Source organism: Typopeltis vanoorti, chromosome 13 (assembly GCF_054136105.1).
Source record: "Typopeltis vanoorti isolate ZY-2024b chromosome 13, IOZ_Tvanoo_1.0, whole genome shotgun sequence".
In the NCBI taxonomy this organism is placed as follows: domain Eukaryota; kingdom Metazoa; phylum Arthropoda; class Arachnida; order Uropygi; family Thelyphonidae; genus Typopeltis; species Typopeltis vanoorti.
The window spans coordinates 25929499-25951126 of NC_143561.1; the positions used below are offsets into that span (position 1 = coordinate 25929499).

At 38.1% G+C, this 21628-nt stretch overlaps 1 protein-coding gene across 2 annotated transcripts in view; it reads right to left on the reverse strand.

Moving 5' to 3' along the window:
• LOC150099998 (phospholipid-transporting ATPase ABCA3-like) overlaps positions 1-21126 on the reverse strand; it is a 728766-nt gene extending 707640 nt beyond the window's left edge. For both annotated transcript variants that reach the window (XM_090402469.1, XM_090402468.1), the window contains exons 1-2: positions 21009-21126; positions 634-1006 (exon numbers count right to left, since the gene is read on the reverse strand). In XM_090402469.1, the coding sequence (XP_090258595.1) occupies positions 634-976 (343 nt within the window). In that variant the 5' untranslated portion in view covers positions 977-1006; positions 21009-21126. The remainder of the gene's footprint in view (positions 1-633; positions 1007-21008) is intronic.
• Between the last annotated feature and the right edge of the window lie 502 nt (positions 21127-21628).

Consider the following 21628-nt stretch of genomic DNA (forward strand, 5'->3'; position numbering starts at 1 on the left):
GAAAATAAGCTTTTAACAATACTACATTACAACTGCATGCCTACTTAAAGGTTAAAGAGGTTGGGAGAATTACAGTTGGCAATGAAACAAATGAAAATCAGCCTTATTAAATTAAATTTTTATTTACTCTGATCTTTATAAGAATGGCAATGACTTGGAAGTTATGCAAAATAAAATGTTTTAGAATACTTGTATATTTATTTCAAAATTAATCAGCAGACACAGGAGTGAGTTTTAGTTTATAACAGAGTAAAAGATAAATAGTGTCAACTGTTCTCACAGATAGGAATTACTTCACCTTTCTGGAAAGCAGCAAGGTATCTCCATTCAAACTAACTTTTAGCAGAGACAGCCTATGAATTAACTAATTAAATAAGATCCTAACAAATTATCGAGCATATCAAGGAATGGCATACTGCATCTGATAATGTCCACTGAATGGATGAAGGCTGCCTGTGATCAGAAAATTGGTATTGCAGATGTTTTAAAAAAAAAAAAAAAACTGTAAATAATGCAATGCATTTTGAATGTAATGTGGCCAAAAATTCACTCACTGTTTGTCTCTGATAACTTTATCATGGTGAATAGATTTCTGGAGCCCTCATATAATGTATCATTAAAATATGTACTCACTTGGTCGCCAATTTATTCTTCGATTTATTCTTTCAACAACTCTAGTAACTAATTCCTTACTTTGAGTAGTATTTGGAGTATAGAGAACAACTTTTGGCAATGATGTACGCAACTCAGTGGGATCAAATGGTGGATAAATAGTTGCAGTATAGGTTTTAATATTATTAATTACAGACTCTCCAGAATTGCCCATTCTGCTTAGTATTGATACGAAAATAATAGACAATAGTAAGGGAAGTAAAATCTCAATTGCACTAATCACATAATGCCTTATTCGGAGAAGATAACTTTTCCACATCAGCATGTAAAACTGCTGAATGTTAACTGCAATGGATTTTCTCATTCTTTCTCCTTTTATATATAGTTTCTTGTCCTGACAAAACATTAAAAAAATTTATATAACAACAAATATATTTCAAAAATCATATAACAAATACACTGCTTGGAAAGAAGTCAATGGACACCATAGTGTGAGAAATAAACAGCCATAACACCTTAAGATGTAGGACCTCCTTTCAATGCAATGACTACAGCAATCCTATGGAACATATTTTCTACAAGCAAATGATAGCAATCAATGGGAATTTTGCACCATTCTTCCTATAGCCATATAATGAGATCCTGGGTTGTGGGGGCAGACATCCTTGACCTCACCTGATGCTTCAGTTTGTCCCAGATATTCAATAGGGTTGAGATCGGGGCTCTGCGAAAGCCAGTCAAGTTTGGTGATGTTCGTGTCCACAAACCACACAATGACAACAGCAGCCTTATGACACAGTCCACTATCTTGCTGAAAGAGACAATGGTCAGTTTCATATGAACTCCACAAAGTAAGAAGAATTACATTGTCCTGTATGTTTAGATATCTATCAAAGTTCAATGTTTATGGCACCACAAACAGAGGTCTGAGGCCAAACCAGAAAAAAATAGGACCATACCATCGCACCGCCAAATTCATAATTGGGATTATGCACTCTGGTAAGACATTCACCACACCCATCCATCTGCTCTGTAGAGGGTGTAATGTAATTCATCGCTCTATAACACGACTTTCCAAGCTTCCTCATCCCACTGTACAGACTCTTTGCACCACTGAAGACAATGCTGCATGTTGGTTTGAGTAATGTGGGACTTGCATGTTGAAGTCTTACCATGGAAACCCATGTTGTGGGCCTCGGTCCTGAATTTTTTGCATAGATTTGTGTTCCAGTTGATGTCCAGAACTCCAAATTGAACATTTCTGCCAATGAAAGGCAGTTTTTACATATTCTTCATAGCATCCTAAGGTCATGTTTGGTGAGTGCAGTGAGTCATCCACTGTGGGTAGCACTGACAATTGACACCCTGCACTTCCATCTCAGTATGGAGTCACCAATTGTTGACCTGGGATTATTCAAACAGAGGCCTGAAACAGAGAATCCCATCATGATGCCTCTTTCAAACTCTGTCAGTTCTGTTCTTGTAGCCATTTCACCCAGACATAGTTGCATTGACTTGGGAGCATCATATTCTTTCAATTTATACTGGCTACAAACGTAACTTGTTACGTGGCACAATGCACCTCACCTATGAGGATGCCCACTGACTTCTTTCCAAGCAGTGTATATTTCAAAATTTTGATAATGTATTATATACTTTTTATTCTTCAAACAGATGTAATGGGAAGGAGAGTTAACCTATTACAAATTTCTAAAAAATATTATAACAATAAACATAACACACAATGCAGCATGCCAATTCAATTAGTTTTTGTTAAAAATCATTTCCTACTATAGACATCCTCAATGGATGTAGAGGATGATTTGACAGTTCAAAACAATTCTGTCAAGTGCCATTTCCATCCAAAAGACTGGCTATTATGGATCTCCATACATTCTGTCTTGGGATAGTAGTCCTTTGTTTTTAAAAAGTGTCAATGTCTGCCTTTCTTTTACTTACCTTCAATTCTTTCCTCTAAGAAATCTTTTTTGAAGACTTGCATAACTCAACAATATGGCCCATGTTGTGAGGCATGAAATTTGATATTTTTCTTTTCTGTATGTTCTTTATTATTTCCATTTTAGTACTCAATCTCCAAAACTCATTTTTCTTCTTTTGGATCCATGAAATTTTCACTGCTCATCTGTATCTACATGCCAGCCTGGCTGGCCGAGTGGTTAGCATGTCCACTCTCCAGTCAAGAGGCTGTGGGTTCGAATTCCACGTTGGGCATGGATGTTTGTAGAAATACTAGTGGTGGTGGTCAGCAGTAGATGGCGTTGGTGTATTGCGAGTGATGGAAGCAGTGATGTAGAGTAGATGCCCTCCCCTCGATGAGTCTTTGGACTCCCTATAGGTGACAATAATAATTTCCAAAACATCAATTCTTTTAATCTCTTTCTTGTTTATTGTCCATGTTTCTATTCCATAGAGAAAAGAAGGCCAAATAAAGTATTTAATCATTCTTAAATCCTTTTTGTCAGTATATTTTTCGTTCTATTAAAGGTTGATTTACAATTTCTATCCTTCTCGTACTCTTTTTCTGCATTTTCTATCCTCTATAATTAAATGTCCTAAATAACTAGCATCTTGACATGTTCTATAAGTTTCATACTTTGATTTTAAAAATTTATAGTGCAAATAGATACAGAATAAAAAATATGGCCCTACATTAAATTTGACTATAGTTATGATAGAAAGCAAAGAAAAATTCACCCCAAAGTTTTAAACTTTGGGGTGAATTTTTCTTTGCTTTCTATCATAACTATAGTCAAATTTAATGTAGGGCCATATTTTTTATTCTGTGTATCTATTTGCACTATAAATTTTTGAGCTCTCTCTCTTCTCAGCAATCAACACACTATCATCCACATAATGAAGATTTATATTTTTTCCTCTTATTTTTACTCCCTCCAGTGCTTCTAAACTTTTGAAAAATTTTTCACTGTACAGAAGGGGAGAAAGCACACAACACTGTCTAACATCTTTTTTGCATTTGGAAATTTTCTGAAAGTTCACTGTTGATTTTTATGCTGAACACTATCAAATGCCTTATAATCTATAAAACAAAAAAGGAACTTTTTGCATTTCTTTCTTTCTAGCAATATTTGATTCTGATATGGAAGATGATTCGCTATGGGCATCTTTTATTTCATTTGCTGTTTTTGATTTTATTCATTCCAATATAATCTGTAATAGTAATTTTAAAAAATGGCTCATTAGGCTTAGTGGTCTGTAATCTTTACATTAAACTGTCAGAGCCTTTTTGTGGAAGGTTAAAATGATAAAATTCCAGTTCATCACATATCTGCTTTCATACAGCTGGTTAAATCATTTCTTTAGCTCTTCTATTTGCATTTCTTCTATGCTTTTAGCATTTCCTATAGCTTTATTTCATTTGCTCTATAGCTCTTAATATTTCCTTTTAGTACTAGAGGAATATTTTCAAACTACTGAATTCTGATATATCGTTTCCTCATCTCTGAAAAAAATTAAAATTTTCCCACTTTATCATCATTGCTCTTGATTCAAAAGGTTCTGTCAATTAATCATTACTTGTCATTTCTTTTATTTTTTTAGGTGTACTTACTGAGGTTGTTTTATTTTAGGTCTATTTCTTTCCACTTAATATTAAGCCATGTTTTTTTGGCCTCACTGCATGCTTGCCTTATTATACAGTAATAAGCAATCTTTCTAAAAGATTTCCATTCTTATTCTATCTTCAGTTTAATACCAGTCCCACATCACATAGTAAATAAAACTTTCTCATCATCAAATTCCTGATATGTACCCTCATGTGGGTGTACAGGATATTATGATAGTACCACATGGAAGAGTTACACCACTGACTACCAATCAATAATTTCCCTACAAATTAATCTGTGAAGCCTCCAACATTATCAGAGCTTATGTCTGGGGATGCTGACATGCAGGGATGAAAGAGATATCATTCCGTTGTATAAGACTCTGATCAGACCACACTTAAACTATTGTTCTCAAATTTGGTCCCCAGGATTTGGAGGGGATAAATTAACTGTCCTTTTGCAGAACCATTTCAAGGTGGGAGGCCACATGGAAGGCCAAGGACTCGATGGATAGATTATATCCAAAACCTTGGGTGGACACATCTGGGAGTCCCACCAGAACACCTGAGTTTGGTGGCAGAGGATCGTAACCATTGGAAGTCCCTCTTGCAGCTGCTGCCTCCATAACCCAATTTGGAAAGGTAGGCCTTGAAGATCGATGGATGGAAATTAACTATGGAAAGGATGCAGAGGTGGATAACAAAGATGGTTTCAGGATTGTACAATGTTAGTTATGAGGATCAGCTGAGGGAATGTGGACTGCAGAGTTTAGTAGATAGAAGAAGGAGAGGTGATATGATCGAGACTTTTAAACTGTTGAGAGGCAGTTACAGGGTTGACAAATGGGCAGTTCTTGCACTTGGTTGAACAGTGGGAAGGAGCGATGACAAAGGGTCAATCCCTGGAAGTTACGAAACGAGACTGTGAGCAAGAGGGTGAGAAGCAATTTCTTTGCTTGGAGAGTGGTTGAACCATGGAATGCATTGCCAGATAGAGTGGTGAGAGCAAGAACAGTCAATGAGTTCAAGGAGTGGTATGATAGACTGTTTCCTAGGAAGGTCCTCCAAAGATGAGTCTCTCTTGACTCCATGGAGACCTGAATAATAATAAATTTCTGTCTTCTAAGGCACTTTTTGTATCAATAACTAACACTCCTGGGTCTTTTTCCTGCCATCCTCAAAAAGAATACTTGTTTTGCTTATCTTTTCGCTCCCATTCTATTTAAGTGACCATACCATACTACTCGAGATAGCTGCCAACACATTCCTGAATGCTAGCAATGGCAAGTTCTTTTCTAATATTCTCATTTTAATACGATACTGCAATTAATGACATCTGTTCAATCCACTATTCTTTCTCAGAACTCTCACTTATGTGGTCTTTGTTCAAATGTTTCATTTCTAATAGAGGTCACAGATTCAAAAGTTAAAATTGGTTTGAACATGGCCATAAAGCCAATTTAACATTTGTTTACGTTCTTCTTACTCCATATAAATTTATTCAGCCCACTTTCTACCATAGCAGCTTTACTAAGTCTGAACTTTAAACTAAACTTTACTTTAACTTTAATTCCTTTTCCACTAACACTCCCAAGTCTCTGGCTTCGTCAATTTCTTGGAGTATGGCTCCACCAATGTAGTATACTGCTGATAATCTTTTCACTACAAAATGCATAACCTTACACTTTGCCACATTTAACTGACATCTATTCTCCTTAGCCCAGTCTGCCAATCTATCCAAATCATGATGCAAAATTTTGACATCATGTGTATTCACAATTGCTCTACCCAACATTGCATCATTCGCAAATAAGTGAACAGTTCCTCTCAGATCCTTTCCTATATCATTAATGAACAAATTAAACGCAACTGTCCAAGAACAAAACCTTGTGGCACACCACTAGTCACAGGCCTTCATTTGGATTCGACTTCTGAATAAACTACTCACTGATCTCTCTCCATTAACCACCCTCCTATCTATCTCACCAAGCCAATATCCATCCCCTTTGCAAAGTCTAGCAGTATCACTGTAAACTCATTACCTTTATCCAACTAAACTGTCACTGTATTAAAAAACGTGAGCAAGTTATTAAGGCATGACCTACCCTTCAAAAAAACCATGCTGTCCCCCCCCCACACACACAGTACCCCATTTCCATCTATCCATTCCTGTATTTTACTCTTGCCCAACTTCTCCAACACTTTGACATCTCCTGATATGCTGATCAGTTGGTAATTTGCTACATCAGTCTTGAAGCCTCCTTTATGCAATGAAATGTTTTCCCCTCCTTCCACCCCTTCAGAACTAACCCATAGATTAAACAATATGGTCAAGGGCATTAACAATTCCCTCGCTGCTGGTCTACCATCCAATCCTACAGCTATTCATATTACAGTTTTGTAATATACTATGCATTTCCATTTCATTTACCTCATTTCCCATATAACCCTTTGGTTCTCTCATTCCTGCAGTATCACCACCTGGATGATATACTCTTGCAAAGTGTTTACTTAGTAATTCTATTTTGACTGATTCAGTTGCCTCCTACCATCGACATTCATTAAAATCATTCTGCCATATACATTCTTTCTTTTACTTGCAGCTTGTCAGAAGAACTGCAGGGATTTTAGCCTGCATTGCTAACTTCCTTTCATAATCTGCTTTTGCCTTTCTTAACACATTAGTTACCTTTCTGGCCAGTGCCTTGTACTGTTAATGTGACTGCAGGTCACCTTTCTTCTTAAATTCGCTACACAATTATTTCTTTTTTTTGCAACTCAAGTTTGATGATGATATTCATCCATTTAACTCCTGCTTGATTACTCTCCTGAGTAAATCACCTCCCTCAAAACACTCCTTTACAACTTCCCATGCACTATCAACATCCAGCCCTTGTAGTTTTACATTCCACAGCACCAATCCATGTAATCTCATAAGCTTGTCATACTTACCAGCCCTGTAATTCCATATACACTCCATCTTAACTGAAAATTCTACACCTTTAGCCACCTCCCAAGACCATTATTATGATCACACTTGCCAACTGGCAGAAATGTGGTCATTCATTATAGACAAATTCTCATATGCGATTACTAGATCGAACACTCAAATCCCTAGTATATTCCATCACATGCTATCTCAGGTAATTATCCTTTAGTAACTGCATAAATTCCATTTCCATCCTCCCATGTAACCTCTCCTCCTATTAATCGATAGCTGAAATCACCCATAACAATTACCTATCTTTACTCGTGGCTATTTGCCAATGCATACTATATTCATCATATTTTCCATTTCCTGGACTATAGCAACATCCAACTGTATATTTTATTCTGCTGGCCTCAATCTCACACCAGATAGCCTCAAATGTGCTATTTTCACTGTCCTGCAGTTGAACTCCTCTCTCTCTGATTGCAGTTCATCGGCTATCATCAATAACACTCCTCCCACCATTCTTTTCTCTCTATCCTCCCTGAACACACTATATCCTTCTCATCCTATCCCACTAACTATATCTTCTAGATGCAAATTTAAGTTTCTGTGGTTTAGCAGTTCTGTGGGAAATTTTCAGTATCTCACTCTCAATCCTATCTGGCATTACATCACACACACATTTTCAATCTTATTCTGAATTCCATCCACTACTTCATTCTGAGACAGATTATAAAATAAATGAAGTGTTTCATAAAAATAAGCAATTAAAACCCTACCAGTTTCATAAATCGTAATACTTACATCATTAGGGGTATTAGTACATAAAAGTTTTACACAACAAAAGCCTATTACACTAATGCCAATAACCTTTGGCCAGGATGAGCCAACCAATGCCAAAAATTCCTGCCGATTGTTCCAAATGCTCCTATCATTAGTGTATATAAAATGCAAAAGCCCTTAAGACCACCATTATCCTGACGCTTTATACTAACTATCCCATTCTGGTTTATTACTGGTGGAACTATCTTATGCATATTATACACATTCTTACACTCAACTGCCTCACTGATATCTGCATATCCCACCCCAAAAAAGTGCCAGAGTCCTTGATTCTGAACATCCACTTTCACTTTGTTCAACAACACTTTTTCCCAGTCTCCAAACATCAAATCCATAAATGAAGATGCAAACCTAGTATTAGTCCTTTTGGTTATCAACTCACTCCACATCACTTCTCCAGCATAGCCTACACATCAAGTCATTCATTATTGTGGCCCTCCTCCTCAGCTCTACTCTGTCATGCCACAGCAATAGGCTTCACTATCTTAACTCTCTTTTCTTTTGCTACTTCCAGTAATTTTTTCATGTCCTTTCACATGCCATACTTTCCTCCTTTTAAATCATTCATCCAGCCACTACAATCATTTCTTTCACCCTACCCTTTTGTGCTCTAATAGCCTCACTAACATCATCAATTTTTGCACCAGGAAAGCACAATTTTGTCAAACTCTCGATCATGCCTTTTATGACTGAATCGCCACACAACACTAGCTCCTTGATTTTTCTTTCTCTCTTGGTCACACCCTCATTTCTGTTATCTCACACTAGTTTCTTTCTGTTATCAACTGACCAACTCGCCAGACATTTCTACATTCGCTCCAGCTTTGCCCTGCGTAACACTCCATGCAACCGAGCTATCTCTCATTGCAGCCAACTCTTCAGTCTTTACATTCTTTTGTTCAACACTTTTACTCTCTTTCAATAGTGTCACATTTAATCTCACTCTCAATCCCATCTAGCATTACATTACATCACACACACACACACACACACACACACACACTTTCAATTGTATTCTGAATTCCATTCACTTCATTCTGAGACACTTTTGAGCCTGAATGATATGTTAGCAGAAATGTATGAAGACAAAGGAGTATAGTTTGTTAAAATATTGAATGAGTTTGAAGGAAGAATAGAATTGTATAAGAGTGATGGACTGCATCTGAATGGTTTTGGTGTGAGTAATTTGGAGAGACTGCTGCTGCTGGAAGGGAGAGTAATTAGTGCAGAGATCAGAGATTGAATATGAGCAAGTAAGAAACAATGTAAAAAAGTGAAAGAATAAGCAAGGAGAGAAGTAGTCTTATGAATGAAGAATGAGAGAACAAATGTCCAAGACAAGCATAGAAACTCAGAGCAGACAGGGAACACTGCATAAGAAAGAGTGATATTCCAAAAGGATTTGAATGCATACAGACAAAAAGAGATGAGAAGAGAAGAGGATGACCCAGGATGTAGAGAAAAAAACAGTTGGATTTGAAGAAGGTTCTGGGATGAGCAAGGAGAAAAAGAAATGGCTCGAGGAAAGTATGACGGAGTCACGTGTAATAAGTTGAACCAGTGAAACTTGTTATAGATCCAGGAATGAGCTGTTATGTTTGCATATAAATGCTAGATGTAAACAAGGGAAATAAAATGGTTGCATTCACTCAAAAATTGTTGAAATAAGTGAAACATGGTTGGATAAGGATGATATCCTAACAGGAATAGAAGGGTATGAGGTATTCCATGAAGATAGAAATGGTAAAAAGAGAGATTGAGTGCTATTGATAATAGAAAATGGGTTATGTCTATACAAGGTAGAGATGCAATTGGGAAATAGTGGTAATGGTTTTGAGGCAACATCTTGTGTTGGAAGTTTTTCCACTTGTTTATACTAAAAATTAAAGATACCAAGAAATTAAATACTTGGTTAAATCCTTTTTTCAAGTTGTGTGATAGAGATAAATAGAATGAAATACTTTGTTGGATGTTGCTATAGATCTGGTAATGTGGAGGGTAGTGACCAGCAAATGTATAAGCAAATTAGCCAAGCAAATGGGAAAGGGGTCATCATTATGGGCGATTTTAATTATGGCAATACAAAATGGGATGACGAGATATTAACTGGAAGTAAAGAAAATGAGTGAGTTTTTGAGGAAGAACTACCTCAGGCAGTATATAACAAAAGTCAAATGAGGATTTAGGATGCTGTATTTGATTATCTCATCAGAAGATGCTATTATAAATGAAGTGTCAAATCTCTGTTCAGTTGGTGAGGGTAATCATGAAGTGATCACCTGCATGGTTGCCAACCATGTGAGGAAATGGTATATATGGAACCACAAGGCTGGTGATTATGAGAAGCTCAGGAGACAGTTTGCAGCTGTAGCATGGAATGAGGAGTTGGATGGAAAGGAGATAGTGAGTGTTATTCAAGAAGTATCTAGTAGAAGCAATCTCTAAATGTATACCAAAGATCAGAAGATTAAATAAAGTAGATGCGAAATGGATGAATGAAGAGATTAAACATGAAATATAGAGAAAAAAGGTATTATGGAGAAACATAAGAGGAATACAGTTCTTATACAGTTCTATTCGTCTTTCAAATAATCTATTCCATGAAAAATACAAAGGGCCGGCAAGGAGGGTGACCCAAGTTGTTAAAGGTAGAAAAAGTTCAGTATGAGAAGCAGTTAGCTAATGAAGTAAAAAAAAATCCTAGGGAGCTCTTTGAATGATAAATAGCCAGCAAAAAAAAAATGAATGATTATGGTAGGATGACACTGACTGGAGAAAATGGTATAAGGACAACTGCTGCGGAGGATACACTTGAGATATTTATCGGCTAACCCACCTTCAATTAAAAAAGCCCACATAAGGATTCCCCTTGTCACAGGGGAATCAAATCCAGGTCTTTTCCAAATCAAAGGACACAAAGTTCTGCCGTTCTTACAATTTCACTACGGAGGCACTCCCTAGGATTTTTTTTGGCTTCATTAGCCTATGTTTAAATGTGAAAATATAACTTTTAAACTACTCCCACCCATGAAAGATTGCTAATATTAAGTAACACGTGATCATCTGGTGGTTAGGACATTGTGTTGTGGCCGCAATAACCCAGGTTCGAATCCTGGTCAAGGCAGTTTTTTTTGAGTTGAGAAGTGTGAAAGATGAGATTACGCAAATGGAAGAGATGAATGCAAGGTGAGTCAGAGTAGTAGTGAGAGAATTATGTGGAAATGACAGAAGAGGAGAGAATAGAAACAGTAGGAGAGAGAGAATTATGTGGAAATGACAGAAGAGGAGAGAATAGAAACAGTAGGAGAGAGAGAATTATGTGGAAATGACAGAAGAGGAGAGAATAGAAACAGTAGGAGAGAGAGAATTATGTGGAAATGACAGAAGAGGAGAGAATAGAAACAGTAGGAGAGAGAGAATTATGGGAACGACAGAAGAGGAGAGAATAGAAACAGTAGGAGAGAGAGAATTATGGGAACGACAGAAGACGAGAGAATAGAAACAGTAGGAGAGAGAGAATTATGGGAACGACAGAAGACGAGAGAATAGAAACAGTAGGAGAGAGAGAATTATGGGAACGACAGAAGACGAGAGAATAGAAACAGTAGGAGAGAGAGAATTATGGGAACGACAGAAGACGAGAGAATAGAAACAGTAGGAGAGAGAGAATTATGGGAACGACAGAAGACGAGAGAATAGAAACAGTAGGAGAGAGAGAATTATGGGAACGACAGAAGACGAGAGAATAGAAACAGTAGGAGAGAGAGAATTATGGGAACGACAGAAGACGAGAGAATAGAAACAGTAGGAGAGAGAGAATTATGGGAACGACAGAAGACGAGAGAATAGAAACAGTAGGAGAGAGAGAATTATGGGAACGACAGAAGACGAGAGAATAGAAACAGTAGGAGAGAGAGAATTATGGGAACGACAGAAGACGAGAGAATAGAAACAGTAGGAGAGAGAGAATTATGGGAACGACAGAAGACGAGAGAATAGAAACAGTAGGAGAGAGAGAATTATGGGAACGACAGAAGACGAGAGAATAGAAACAGTAGGAGAGAGAGAATTATGGGAACGACAGAAGACGAGAGAATAGAAACAGTAGGAGAGAGAGAATTATGGGAACGACAGAAGACGAGAGAATAGAAACAGTAGGAGAGAGAGAATTATGGGAACGACAGAAGACGAGAGAATAGAAACAGTAGGAGAGAGAGAATTATGGGAACGACAGAAGACGAGAGAATAGAAACAGTAGGAGAGAGAGAATTATGGGAACGACAGAAGACGAGAGAATAGAAACAGTAGGAGAGAGAGAATTATGGGAACGACAGAAGACGAGAGAATAGAAACAGTAGGAGAGAGAGAATTATGGGAACGACAGAAGACGAGAGAATAGAAACAGTAGGAGAGAGAGAATTATGGGAACGACAGAAGACGAGAGAATAGAAACAGTAGGAGAGAGAGAATTATGGGAACGACAGAAGACGAGAGAATAGAAACAGTAGGAGAGAGAGAATTATGGGAACGACAGAAGACGAGAGAATAGAAACAGTAGGAGAGAGAGAATTATGGGAACGACAGAAGACGAGAGAATAGAAACAGTAGGAGAGAGAGAATTATGGGAACGACAGAAGACGAGAGAATAGAAACAGTAGGAGAGAGAGAATTATGGGAACGACAGAAGACGAGAGAATAGAAACAGTAGGAGAGAGAGAATTATGGGAACGACAGAAGACGAGAGAATAGAAACAGTAGGAGAGAGAGAATTATGGGAACGACAGAAGACGAGAGAATAGAAACAGTAGGAGAGAGAGAATTATGGGAACGACAGAAGACGAGAGAATAGAAACAGTAGGAGAGAGAGAATTATGGGAACGACAGAAGACGAGAGAATAGAAACAGTAGGAGAGAGAGAATTATGGGAACGACAGAAGACGAGAGAATAGAAACAGTAGGAGAGAGAGAATTATGGGAACGACAGAAGACGAGAGAATAGAAACAGTAGGAGAGAGAGAATTATGGGAACGACAGAAGACGAGAGAATAGAAACAGTAGGAGAGAGAGAATTATGGGAACGACAGAAGACGAGAGAATAGAAACAGTAGGAGAGAGAGAATTATGGGAACGACAGAAGACGAGAGAATAGAAACAGTAGGAGAGAGAGAATTATGGGAACGACAGAAGACGAGAGAATAGAAACAGTAGGAGAGAGAGAATTATGGGAACGACAGAAGATGAGAGAATAGAAACAGTAGGAGAGAGAGAGAATGAGAAGAAAGCGAGGGAGTGCTGGAACCAGGGATAGTGATGCCAGGACAGCAGGTATGTATGGAAACACAGAGAGAAAGTGGTAAGGAAAGAGAGTGAGGGATACAGGTGAGCAATCAAGGAATAGAGCGGTAAGAGGTGTGATATATGGAGACTTGATCTATAGTGTGCAAGATAGGATGCCAGAGGAGTGTTCACCTGGAAGAATGATAAAAAGTGCAGTATAGCAAGTAAGTGGGATGAAAGGATTGATGATATGATGGTGGGCATGAATGACTTGCGAGGCAGTGTAAATCAGGTGGCAAGAGATCCGAGATTTATGCTTGAAATTGTACAAAAGAAAACAGAGACAAAAGATAGTGTGTGTGTGTTACACAAGTATGATAATGATGAGCTGAGTAATAATGAATAGCATAGCCAGAAAGAGGATTGAAATACGTGGATGCTTGGAGGGCATTTGAGGACAGAAAGGAACTGTATGCAAGGGACCACTTGCATTTGAATGAGTAAGGACATGGCCATCAGGAGAGATTGCTGTTTTCTGAAAAAAGTCGGTGTGTCAATGCAGGGAAACTAGAATTCCCAGGGTGGATGGAAGCATGGGTGGCCTCTTGTGGGAATGGGGAAGACATTGGGTAACATCGAGTCCAGTGGAGTCTGAAGGGGATAATATTAGGTATAGAACTGACATTTTTATGCTTTATACTAATGCCAGGAGTATCCAGAATAAAGGAGATGAATTGTTGGCACTGATAGCATGAGCCTGTCCGAAGATTAATGGGATCTCTGAGACATGGTTGATGGAAGATAATATTATAACAGGAATAGAAGTAGCAGGATACAGCATTTTTTGGCAGGATAGGAAGGGAAAACATGGTGGCAGAGTACTGCTTATGATAAGTGATGACTTATGTCCTCTAAGAATGAAGGCTTTGGAAAGCAGTGACACTAATGGTTTTGAAAGCATATGGTGTGAGGTAGATAAGACAGGATATTTAGTGGGGTGTTGCAACAAGCCAAGGAGCACAGAGGGTGAAGAGCGGATGTTCAGGCAGTTGGGCTTGGCAAGTGCAAGAAGAATGATTGTTATGGGAGATTTTAAGTACAGTAGTATAAATTAGGAAGAGGAAAATGCTTGTAGTAATAAGGGAATGGAATTTCTAGAATTCTTGAGCGAAAAATGTCTTAAGTAACATGTAATAGAGAAAACAAGAGTTTGAGATTTGGTCATAGCATCAGAAGAGTTGATTATAACTGAGATGACATTTCTTCCCCCAGCTGGAGAGAGTGACCATATGGTTTTGACTTGGAAGATGAACAAACATGCAGAAGTATCAGAGAAGGAAGCATATGTGGAATGCTAAGGTGGGCGATTATAATAGTCTTAGATATCAACTTGGGGCAGTTCCACGGAGGGTGGAATTGGAAGGCCAAGATATCATTAGTGCTTGGGAAATTGTGAAGGAATATTTGTTAGCAGCAACAGTAAGCTGTATTCCACAAGTGAAGAAGAGAAGAGAGTAGATGAGAAACAATATCAAACAGGAATCGCAGGTAAAAAAGAGGTTATGGAAGAGATATAAGAAGAGGAGTGGAGAACAGATGCATGACTCAGGCCAGGAGAGTGACTAATATGGTAAAGAAGGCAAAAGTGGAATATGAGAAGAGATTTGCCCTAAGATCCAAAGAAAATCCTAGGGAATTTTTTTAGCTATTTGGCCAGTATGAGAAGAAATGATTGTGGAAGAATGACATTGTGGGATAAAAATGGGAATAGAGTGACTGATGCAGAGAGCACAGTGGAGTTGTTCAATGAGTATTTCATCCTGGAGAAGTAGGTTTTAATACTAGAGGGATAAGGCAGGTTTGAGGTTTAGAAGTGCAAGAGGGGAGAGTGTGTGTGTGTGTGTGTGTGTGTGTGTGTGTGTGTGTGTGTGTGTGTGTGTGTGTGTGTGTGTGTGTGTGTGTGTGTGTGTGTGTGTGTGTGTTCCAAATACTGAGTACTCTGGATGGTATTTCGCCATGGGTTTTGAGAGAATGTGCTAAAGAACTGACAGCTCCATTGACCTGGCTTTTCAATGAAAGTCTGGCTATGGGAAAGGTACCCAAGGAATGGAAGAAGGTAAGACAGTGCCATTGCATAAAGGTGGTAGCAGACTGGAAGTGTCAAATTACAGGTCAGTTTGTGTGTCATTAGTAGTTGTTAAGGTCCTGGAGAAATTAGTGAAGGACTATATACAGCACTGGACAGATGAGGGTAATGTTATTTGTGAGAATCAACAAGGATTTGTTAAGGGGCACTCTTGCTTAAGTAATATGATTGCCTTTTATAATAAAGTAAAAAGAGCAGTTGATGAGGGAAAGGCATACACTGCCATTTTTTTGAATTTTGCAAAGGCATTTGACAGAGTGCCACATGATAAGCTGATATTTAAGTTACAACACATGGACTTGGATGTCAGGTTAGTCAATTGGATTCAGGATTGGCTATCTGATAGGTATCAGAGAGTTGTGTATGGTGGGCTATATCAAAGAAGCAGAAGGTTACAAGTGGGGTTCCACAGGGCTCAGTACTGGGACCTGTATTGTTTAACCTTTATATCAATAACACTGTCAAGGAAGCAGAAGGTTACAAGTCGGGTTCCACAGGGCTCAGTACTGGGACCCTGTATGGATTAACCTTTATATCAATGACGCTGTCAATGGAATGCAAGGGGATATTCAGTTGTTTGCAAATGATGTGAAGCTGGGAAGGGGTTGTTAGTAATAGTACAGATGAGGCAGCCCTGCAAGAGGATTTGAATAAACTAGATAGATGGGCAAATGAATGGGGGTATCGGTTTAATGCAGCAAAATGTAAAGTCTTGAAGTTAGGGATACATCAATGGGAGGCTGCATACTAGATTGGAGGAGCTGTACTGGAGAAAGTAGGGGAGACATGAAATCTGAGGGTGATGATCGATAGAAAACTGAAATTCAGGGGGCATATTGCAAAGGTAGTGAAGGTAACCCAGAGGACTGCTGCAACACTGAGAAGGACACCGACCTACAGAGATAGAAGAGTTATTATTCCATTGTATAAGACCCTGATCAGACCACACTTTGACTATTGTTCTCAAATGGTCCCCAGGATTTGGAGAGGATAAATTAACTGTGGAAAGGACATAGAGGCAGATAACAAAGATGGCTTCAGTACTGTACAATGTTAGTTATGAGGATTGGCTGAGGGAATGTGGATTGCAGAGTTTGGTAGATAGAAGGAGAGGTGATATGACTGAGACTTTTAAACTGTTGAGAGGTAGTTACAGGGTTGACACTCGAGTTCTTTCACTTGGAACGGCAGAAAGGAGCGATGACAAGGGGTCATCCCTGGAAGTTACAAAAGGAAGCTGTGAGCAAAAACGTGAGGGGTGGTTTCTTTGCATGGAGGGTGGTTGAACCATGGAATGCATTACCTGAGAGGGTGGTGAGAGAGAGAGAGCAAGAACAGTCAATGAGTTCAGAGAGTTGTATGATAGACTGTTTCCTAGGAAGGACCTCCCACGGATAAGTCTTTTGACTCCATGGAGGCCTGAATAATAATAAAATATATAGCACAATAGTAAAGTAGGCTATGAATTTTTTTCTATTTTTTTAAATTAAGTTTTATAATTTTCTGTATATTTTTAATTTATTTCACCTGGTGCAAAAACCCTACTCTAGAGACCCACATGGAACTTTTTCAAGCTACTTTGAGCCTGTAATTAGTGGGGGCAGTCATCTCACACTAGACAACAAAATTCATTTCCCACCTAAATACAATCACAAATTCATGCCACTGCAAGATTCAAACCTGCAGTTAATTGGTTGGAGAGTGGATATACTAACCACTCTACCAACCAGACTAGCCATACTGCAGATGATACCAACTGGAGAGAGAGCAGTTGGTTCTCAGTTGATTCACTGAGTGAATAGGTCACTGGTACCTGTCAGTTCAATGTTACAAAGTGTCAAGTTTGAAATATAAAAAGTAGAGATGGGATGAATAGTATACAATGGGTGGGGTATTCCTTACATGAGGTAAATCAGATGAGGATCTTGGGATAATATTAGATAAGGACCTAAAATTCAGTTTCTGTAGAAACTGCTAAAACTGTGAGGATGTCAAAATGAATCCTAACAATTATGCAGAAGACAACAGCATGTAGTAAGGAGGTGATGAATCCCTTGTATAAGGTGTTTATTTCTAAATCTCCTCTTTCCAAATGATCACAGATTTGGAAAGAGAATATCAAAAAAGGATACATTGGAAAGAGCCTGGAGATCATTGTTAGATATAAAGAGATTAGGAAATGCAGTTTGTAGACCTTTGTGGATGGGGGGGGGGGGGAGATGAACTATGATTGACATAAGTTAAGGGATTATTACCAGATTAACGTAGAAGACATTTCTCAAAGAATGGGAACATAGGGGCAGAACAAGAGGCTATTCCTGGAAGAGTCGGTGGAAACTGCTAAACCTGCGAGGATGTCAAAAAGGAAGATGGTGAGCTGTGGAGTGAAAATACAATTTTCTGCATGGTGAGTGAAATGCTATGCCTGGGAGTGTAGTGAGCACAGAAACAGTGAATGAGAAGGCACAGTTTGGTGAGCTATGTGTGAAACGGGACCTCCCATTCCGAGTTTTTTTTTTTTTTTTTTTTTTTTAACTCTGCTGAGAAAAATATTTCCGATTTTGAAACCAAGTTTAATACCATTATGTTTCATAATACAAACCACACAGATTATGAATAATAATAGACACACACACACACACACACACACACACACACACCTTTATCCTATATCTATATTAACTATTAATATATCTGCTTTCTCTCTGAACTCATTACTAACAAAGCAATCATACTGCCTCTGGCAACCTAGTCCAGTCATTCACTGCTATCCAAGCAAAAAATCTAGTCTTGCATAGTCTAGTCATACAAAAAATCTTGTCTCCAATCCTGTCATGTACTGGAAAGTTTCCTCAACCTTCTTATATATGTCTATCATATCACCTTATTTCTGACTATCCACCAAACTTTGCAACTCACACATACCATCAACTTATCCATAGACCAATTGCCACTGTGATCACTTGTCCCGGAATAATTTCCTCTAAATATTCTTCACAATATCAAGAAACCTAGGCAACTAAATCTGTCATAGCAGTACAAATGTGGATGCATAAAAGCCTTACAAGAAAGTAATAACAGACTTGTTATCTCTATTTATCAGACCATCTTCCTGTAAATCCTTCAGACGTATCTGCTGATGTATACATCATACATTACACAGAGTATAATGTCCCATTTACATCACATAATTGTAGCATTTTAAAAGATCGCTTAAGATTTTAAGTATTAAAAGCAAAAAAAAAAAAAGTTACCGATGCAAATTAGTTACCAAGCTACTCAGTGAACAGAAAAAAAATTATTAAAACCAAATGATAAATCAATGCAAGCAATGGAGAAAAAATTCATACATGGGCTAATTTTATAGTTCATCAGAAGATTGCATTTTTATGTGTTTAAGAACCTTCAAGGCTTCATGCAGACCTTGTTTTACAAAGACTGCAAAAGTTTAAAAAGTTTACACAAGTTGATTACTTATTATTACAGATATCACCATTGCATCAGACTCACTGCAAGACACCCACACTAACAAATATTCCCACACCTATCATGCCTTGCCTAGAACTCATTCATTGTCAGCACTCACAACTGTCTTAGAAAATCCATTCCAATCATTCATCATTCTCCAAGCAAAAAATGTACCTGTAAACCCTTACAGACCACACTTAAACACAACTTCCAGGAGTAACCCCTAGTTCTTTCTCTCTCTGCTCATCATGTATTGAAAAATTTCTTTTATGCCCTTTAGTATCTTATAGGTCTTTATCATATTTCCTCTTTTCTGCCTGTCAACCAGACTTTGCAATCTGGCCATAATTCTATCCTCACAGGACAGAATTATGACAGAACTACACAGAATCATTGACTATCTATGACAGTATGAAATGCTGAGGGGAAGGGATGGCAATAAGAAATTATTTCCATATGGGCACGGGACTTGAAGGCTGTAATTCAGCAAGTTGGCTGCCAATGTTCTGTCCCATGGGAAGACTAAAACTCTATTCATAAATGTCACCATTATATGTAAAGAAATTTGCTGAAATTATAACCATGATCAGTGAAAGGATATTGGAAAGGGATAATTTTGTATTTGTCTGATAGTCAGTGGTCATTTTTAAGTAGTGTGCATGAATGTGAATAATGTTGAAACTTTTGGGCATGTCAGTGTATAAAAGGAAAAGTATCAGAAGAGAGAATATTGTCAGGTGATAATGCATTTTTCAACATCAAATTCACAGCATTATCCTTCACCCATGCTGCCAATCTATTTAAATCACATTGTAAAATGTCTCAGATAGTTGATGAGGAGGGCAATATTAAATCTCAGCACAAATGAATATCCCTGCTTAAATCATTCCTTATATCATTAATATATTAACTGAACAGAAATGGCCCCAGTACAAAAACGCAAAGGCCCTCCACTAGTTACTCGAATTCTCATAGACTGAACTCCACCATATACCCTCTGAAGGCACCAAAGATTTCAGGTATACCATTAAAAACCACTTGCGCTCCACAATGGTACAAGACAGACTTTCAAATCTTAAGGGACGCCAACTAAAGTTTTACACACAGGCGCGCTATAGCCTCTGATGTCCGTCGGTCAGACACCAGCTTCTGTGATAACAATAATAAAACGTACTTTTCTTTAACATATCGAATTTACTACGTCCTCCAATCATGATGACGTGATTTTTCATAACCCCAGTGATTTTTCATTACCACATCACGATGACGTGATTTAAAGTTTTTATCTATTTAACGAAAACTGGTTTTCACAGTTACTTTAATGGCAAAAACTTGTTAGTGATAATTATGCTTGAAAAAGTTTCCATTGTGGGATTCTTCATCCAGAAAAGAGAAAATAATTGAATAAGGCAAATGATCATATGATGGTGTGGCTAGACTTTACAAAGCCATTTGACAGAATACTTCATGGAAATCTATTACATAAGTTCAGGGCGAGCCGGCCATATGTGCAATGTGTGCGACGCACACAGGATGAAATACTTTAAAAAAAAAAAAAAACGTTTTTTAAAGTGATGATTTTATTGTAGGAGGGGTAAGGGCGCCAACTAAAGTTTTGCACACAGGCACTGGACACTACTGGCGCACCCCTGCATAAGTTGCAAATTGGATATAAAGCTGGGACTAACATTGGCGATTCTTCATTCACAGCGCAATTCATTAAAATTACGGCTCATCACTAGTTTTGGAATTAATTAATTAATGATGTGTGTTTCTATACAATTCACTGCATCCATGATCGCACGGAAGTTGTCTGCATGCGGCGGATTCGGTGTGGTCGGCTGGATATTCCCGCAAGTTACCGTACCGTAACAAGAAAGATAGGAGAACTTCGCTAAACTGGACGCTATCCTCCTCGCGAGGAGGATAGCTGACAGTCCACGAAGCTACGGGGGTGATGCAACTGTTGGAACAAAACCTTACGTAATACTACGCTGATAAATAAAACAATAAATCCATTATTTAAGCTATGACATCCGTGTTTAAGCTATATAGTTTAAACACGGATGTTATTTACAAGATGTCATCTGTGAAGGCTATTTTCATACATACATAGATATAATTTTTTTACTCAAAGAATAACTTACAAATAATGGTTTTCATGTTAGTTTCGATTACCGCATCAAACATCCCAGTAACCACATACTTGGGTTTCCGTTTTCTGCACCACTCAGACAAGTATTAAAATTAAAAATTGTACGCCCCACAGTTGTAGTAACCATAGCTGGAATGTCAAAAAGTCAATTCATGTAGAAGGGGAGAAAGGGATAAGGCGATGTACGAATTCGTCACCAAGACCGAAATCTCGTGCTTTATACATAAAATTTTCTAACTATTATACGAAAAATAGTTACCGCTTTAAAAAACCAGAATTTTCATAAATGAAAAGCTAATTTTCCGACGTATAATAATGAACACACATCTCGCAAAAAGCATTAATTACCCTATTATCAGAATTGATTCGCCATCTCCTGCCATGCGCAGAAGTGTCGAGAGATCTCGCATCTGTGATTGGACAGTACCAAGTTTACCTTTCTTTTGATGTTACACGCGGAGAGAGTATTCATTTTAGGAACTGGAAAGAATGAGTTTTGGCGATCGGTGAATGTGTGACGGCTGTGGATTTTCTTCTCGGTAGAACGTGTTAATCAAATATGAGAAACTCTGGTTTTGTAGTGTAGCTGCTAGATTAACTAGCAGAGACGTG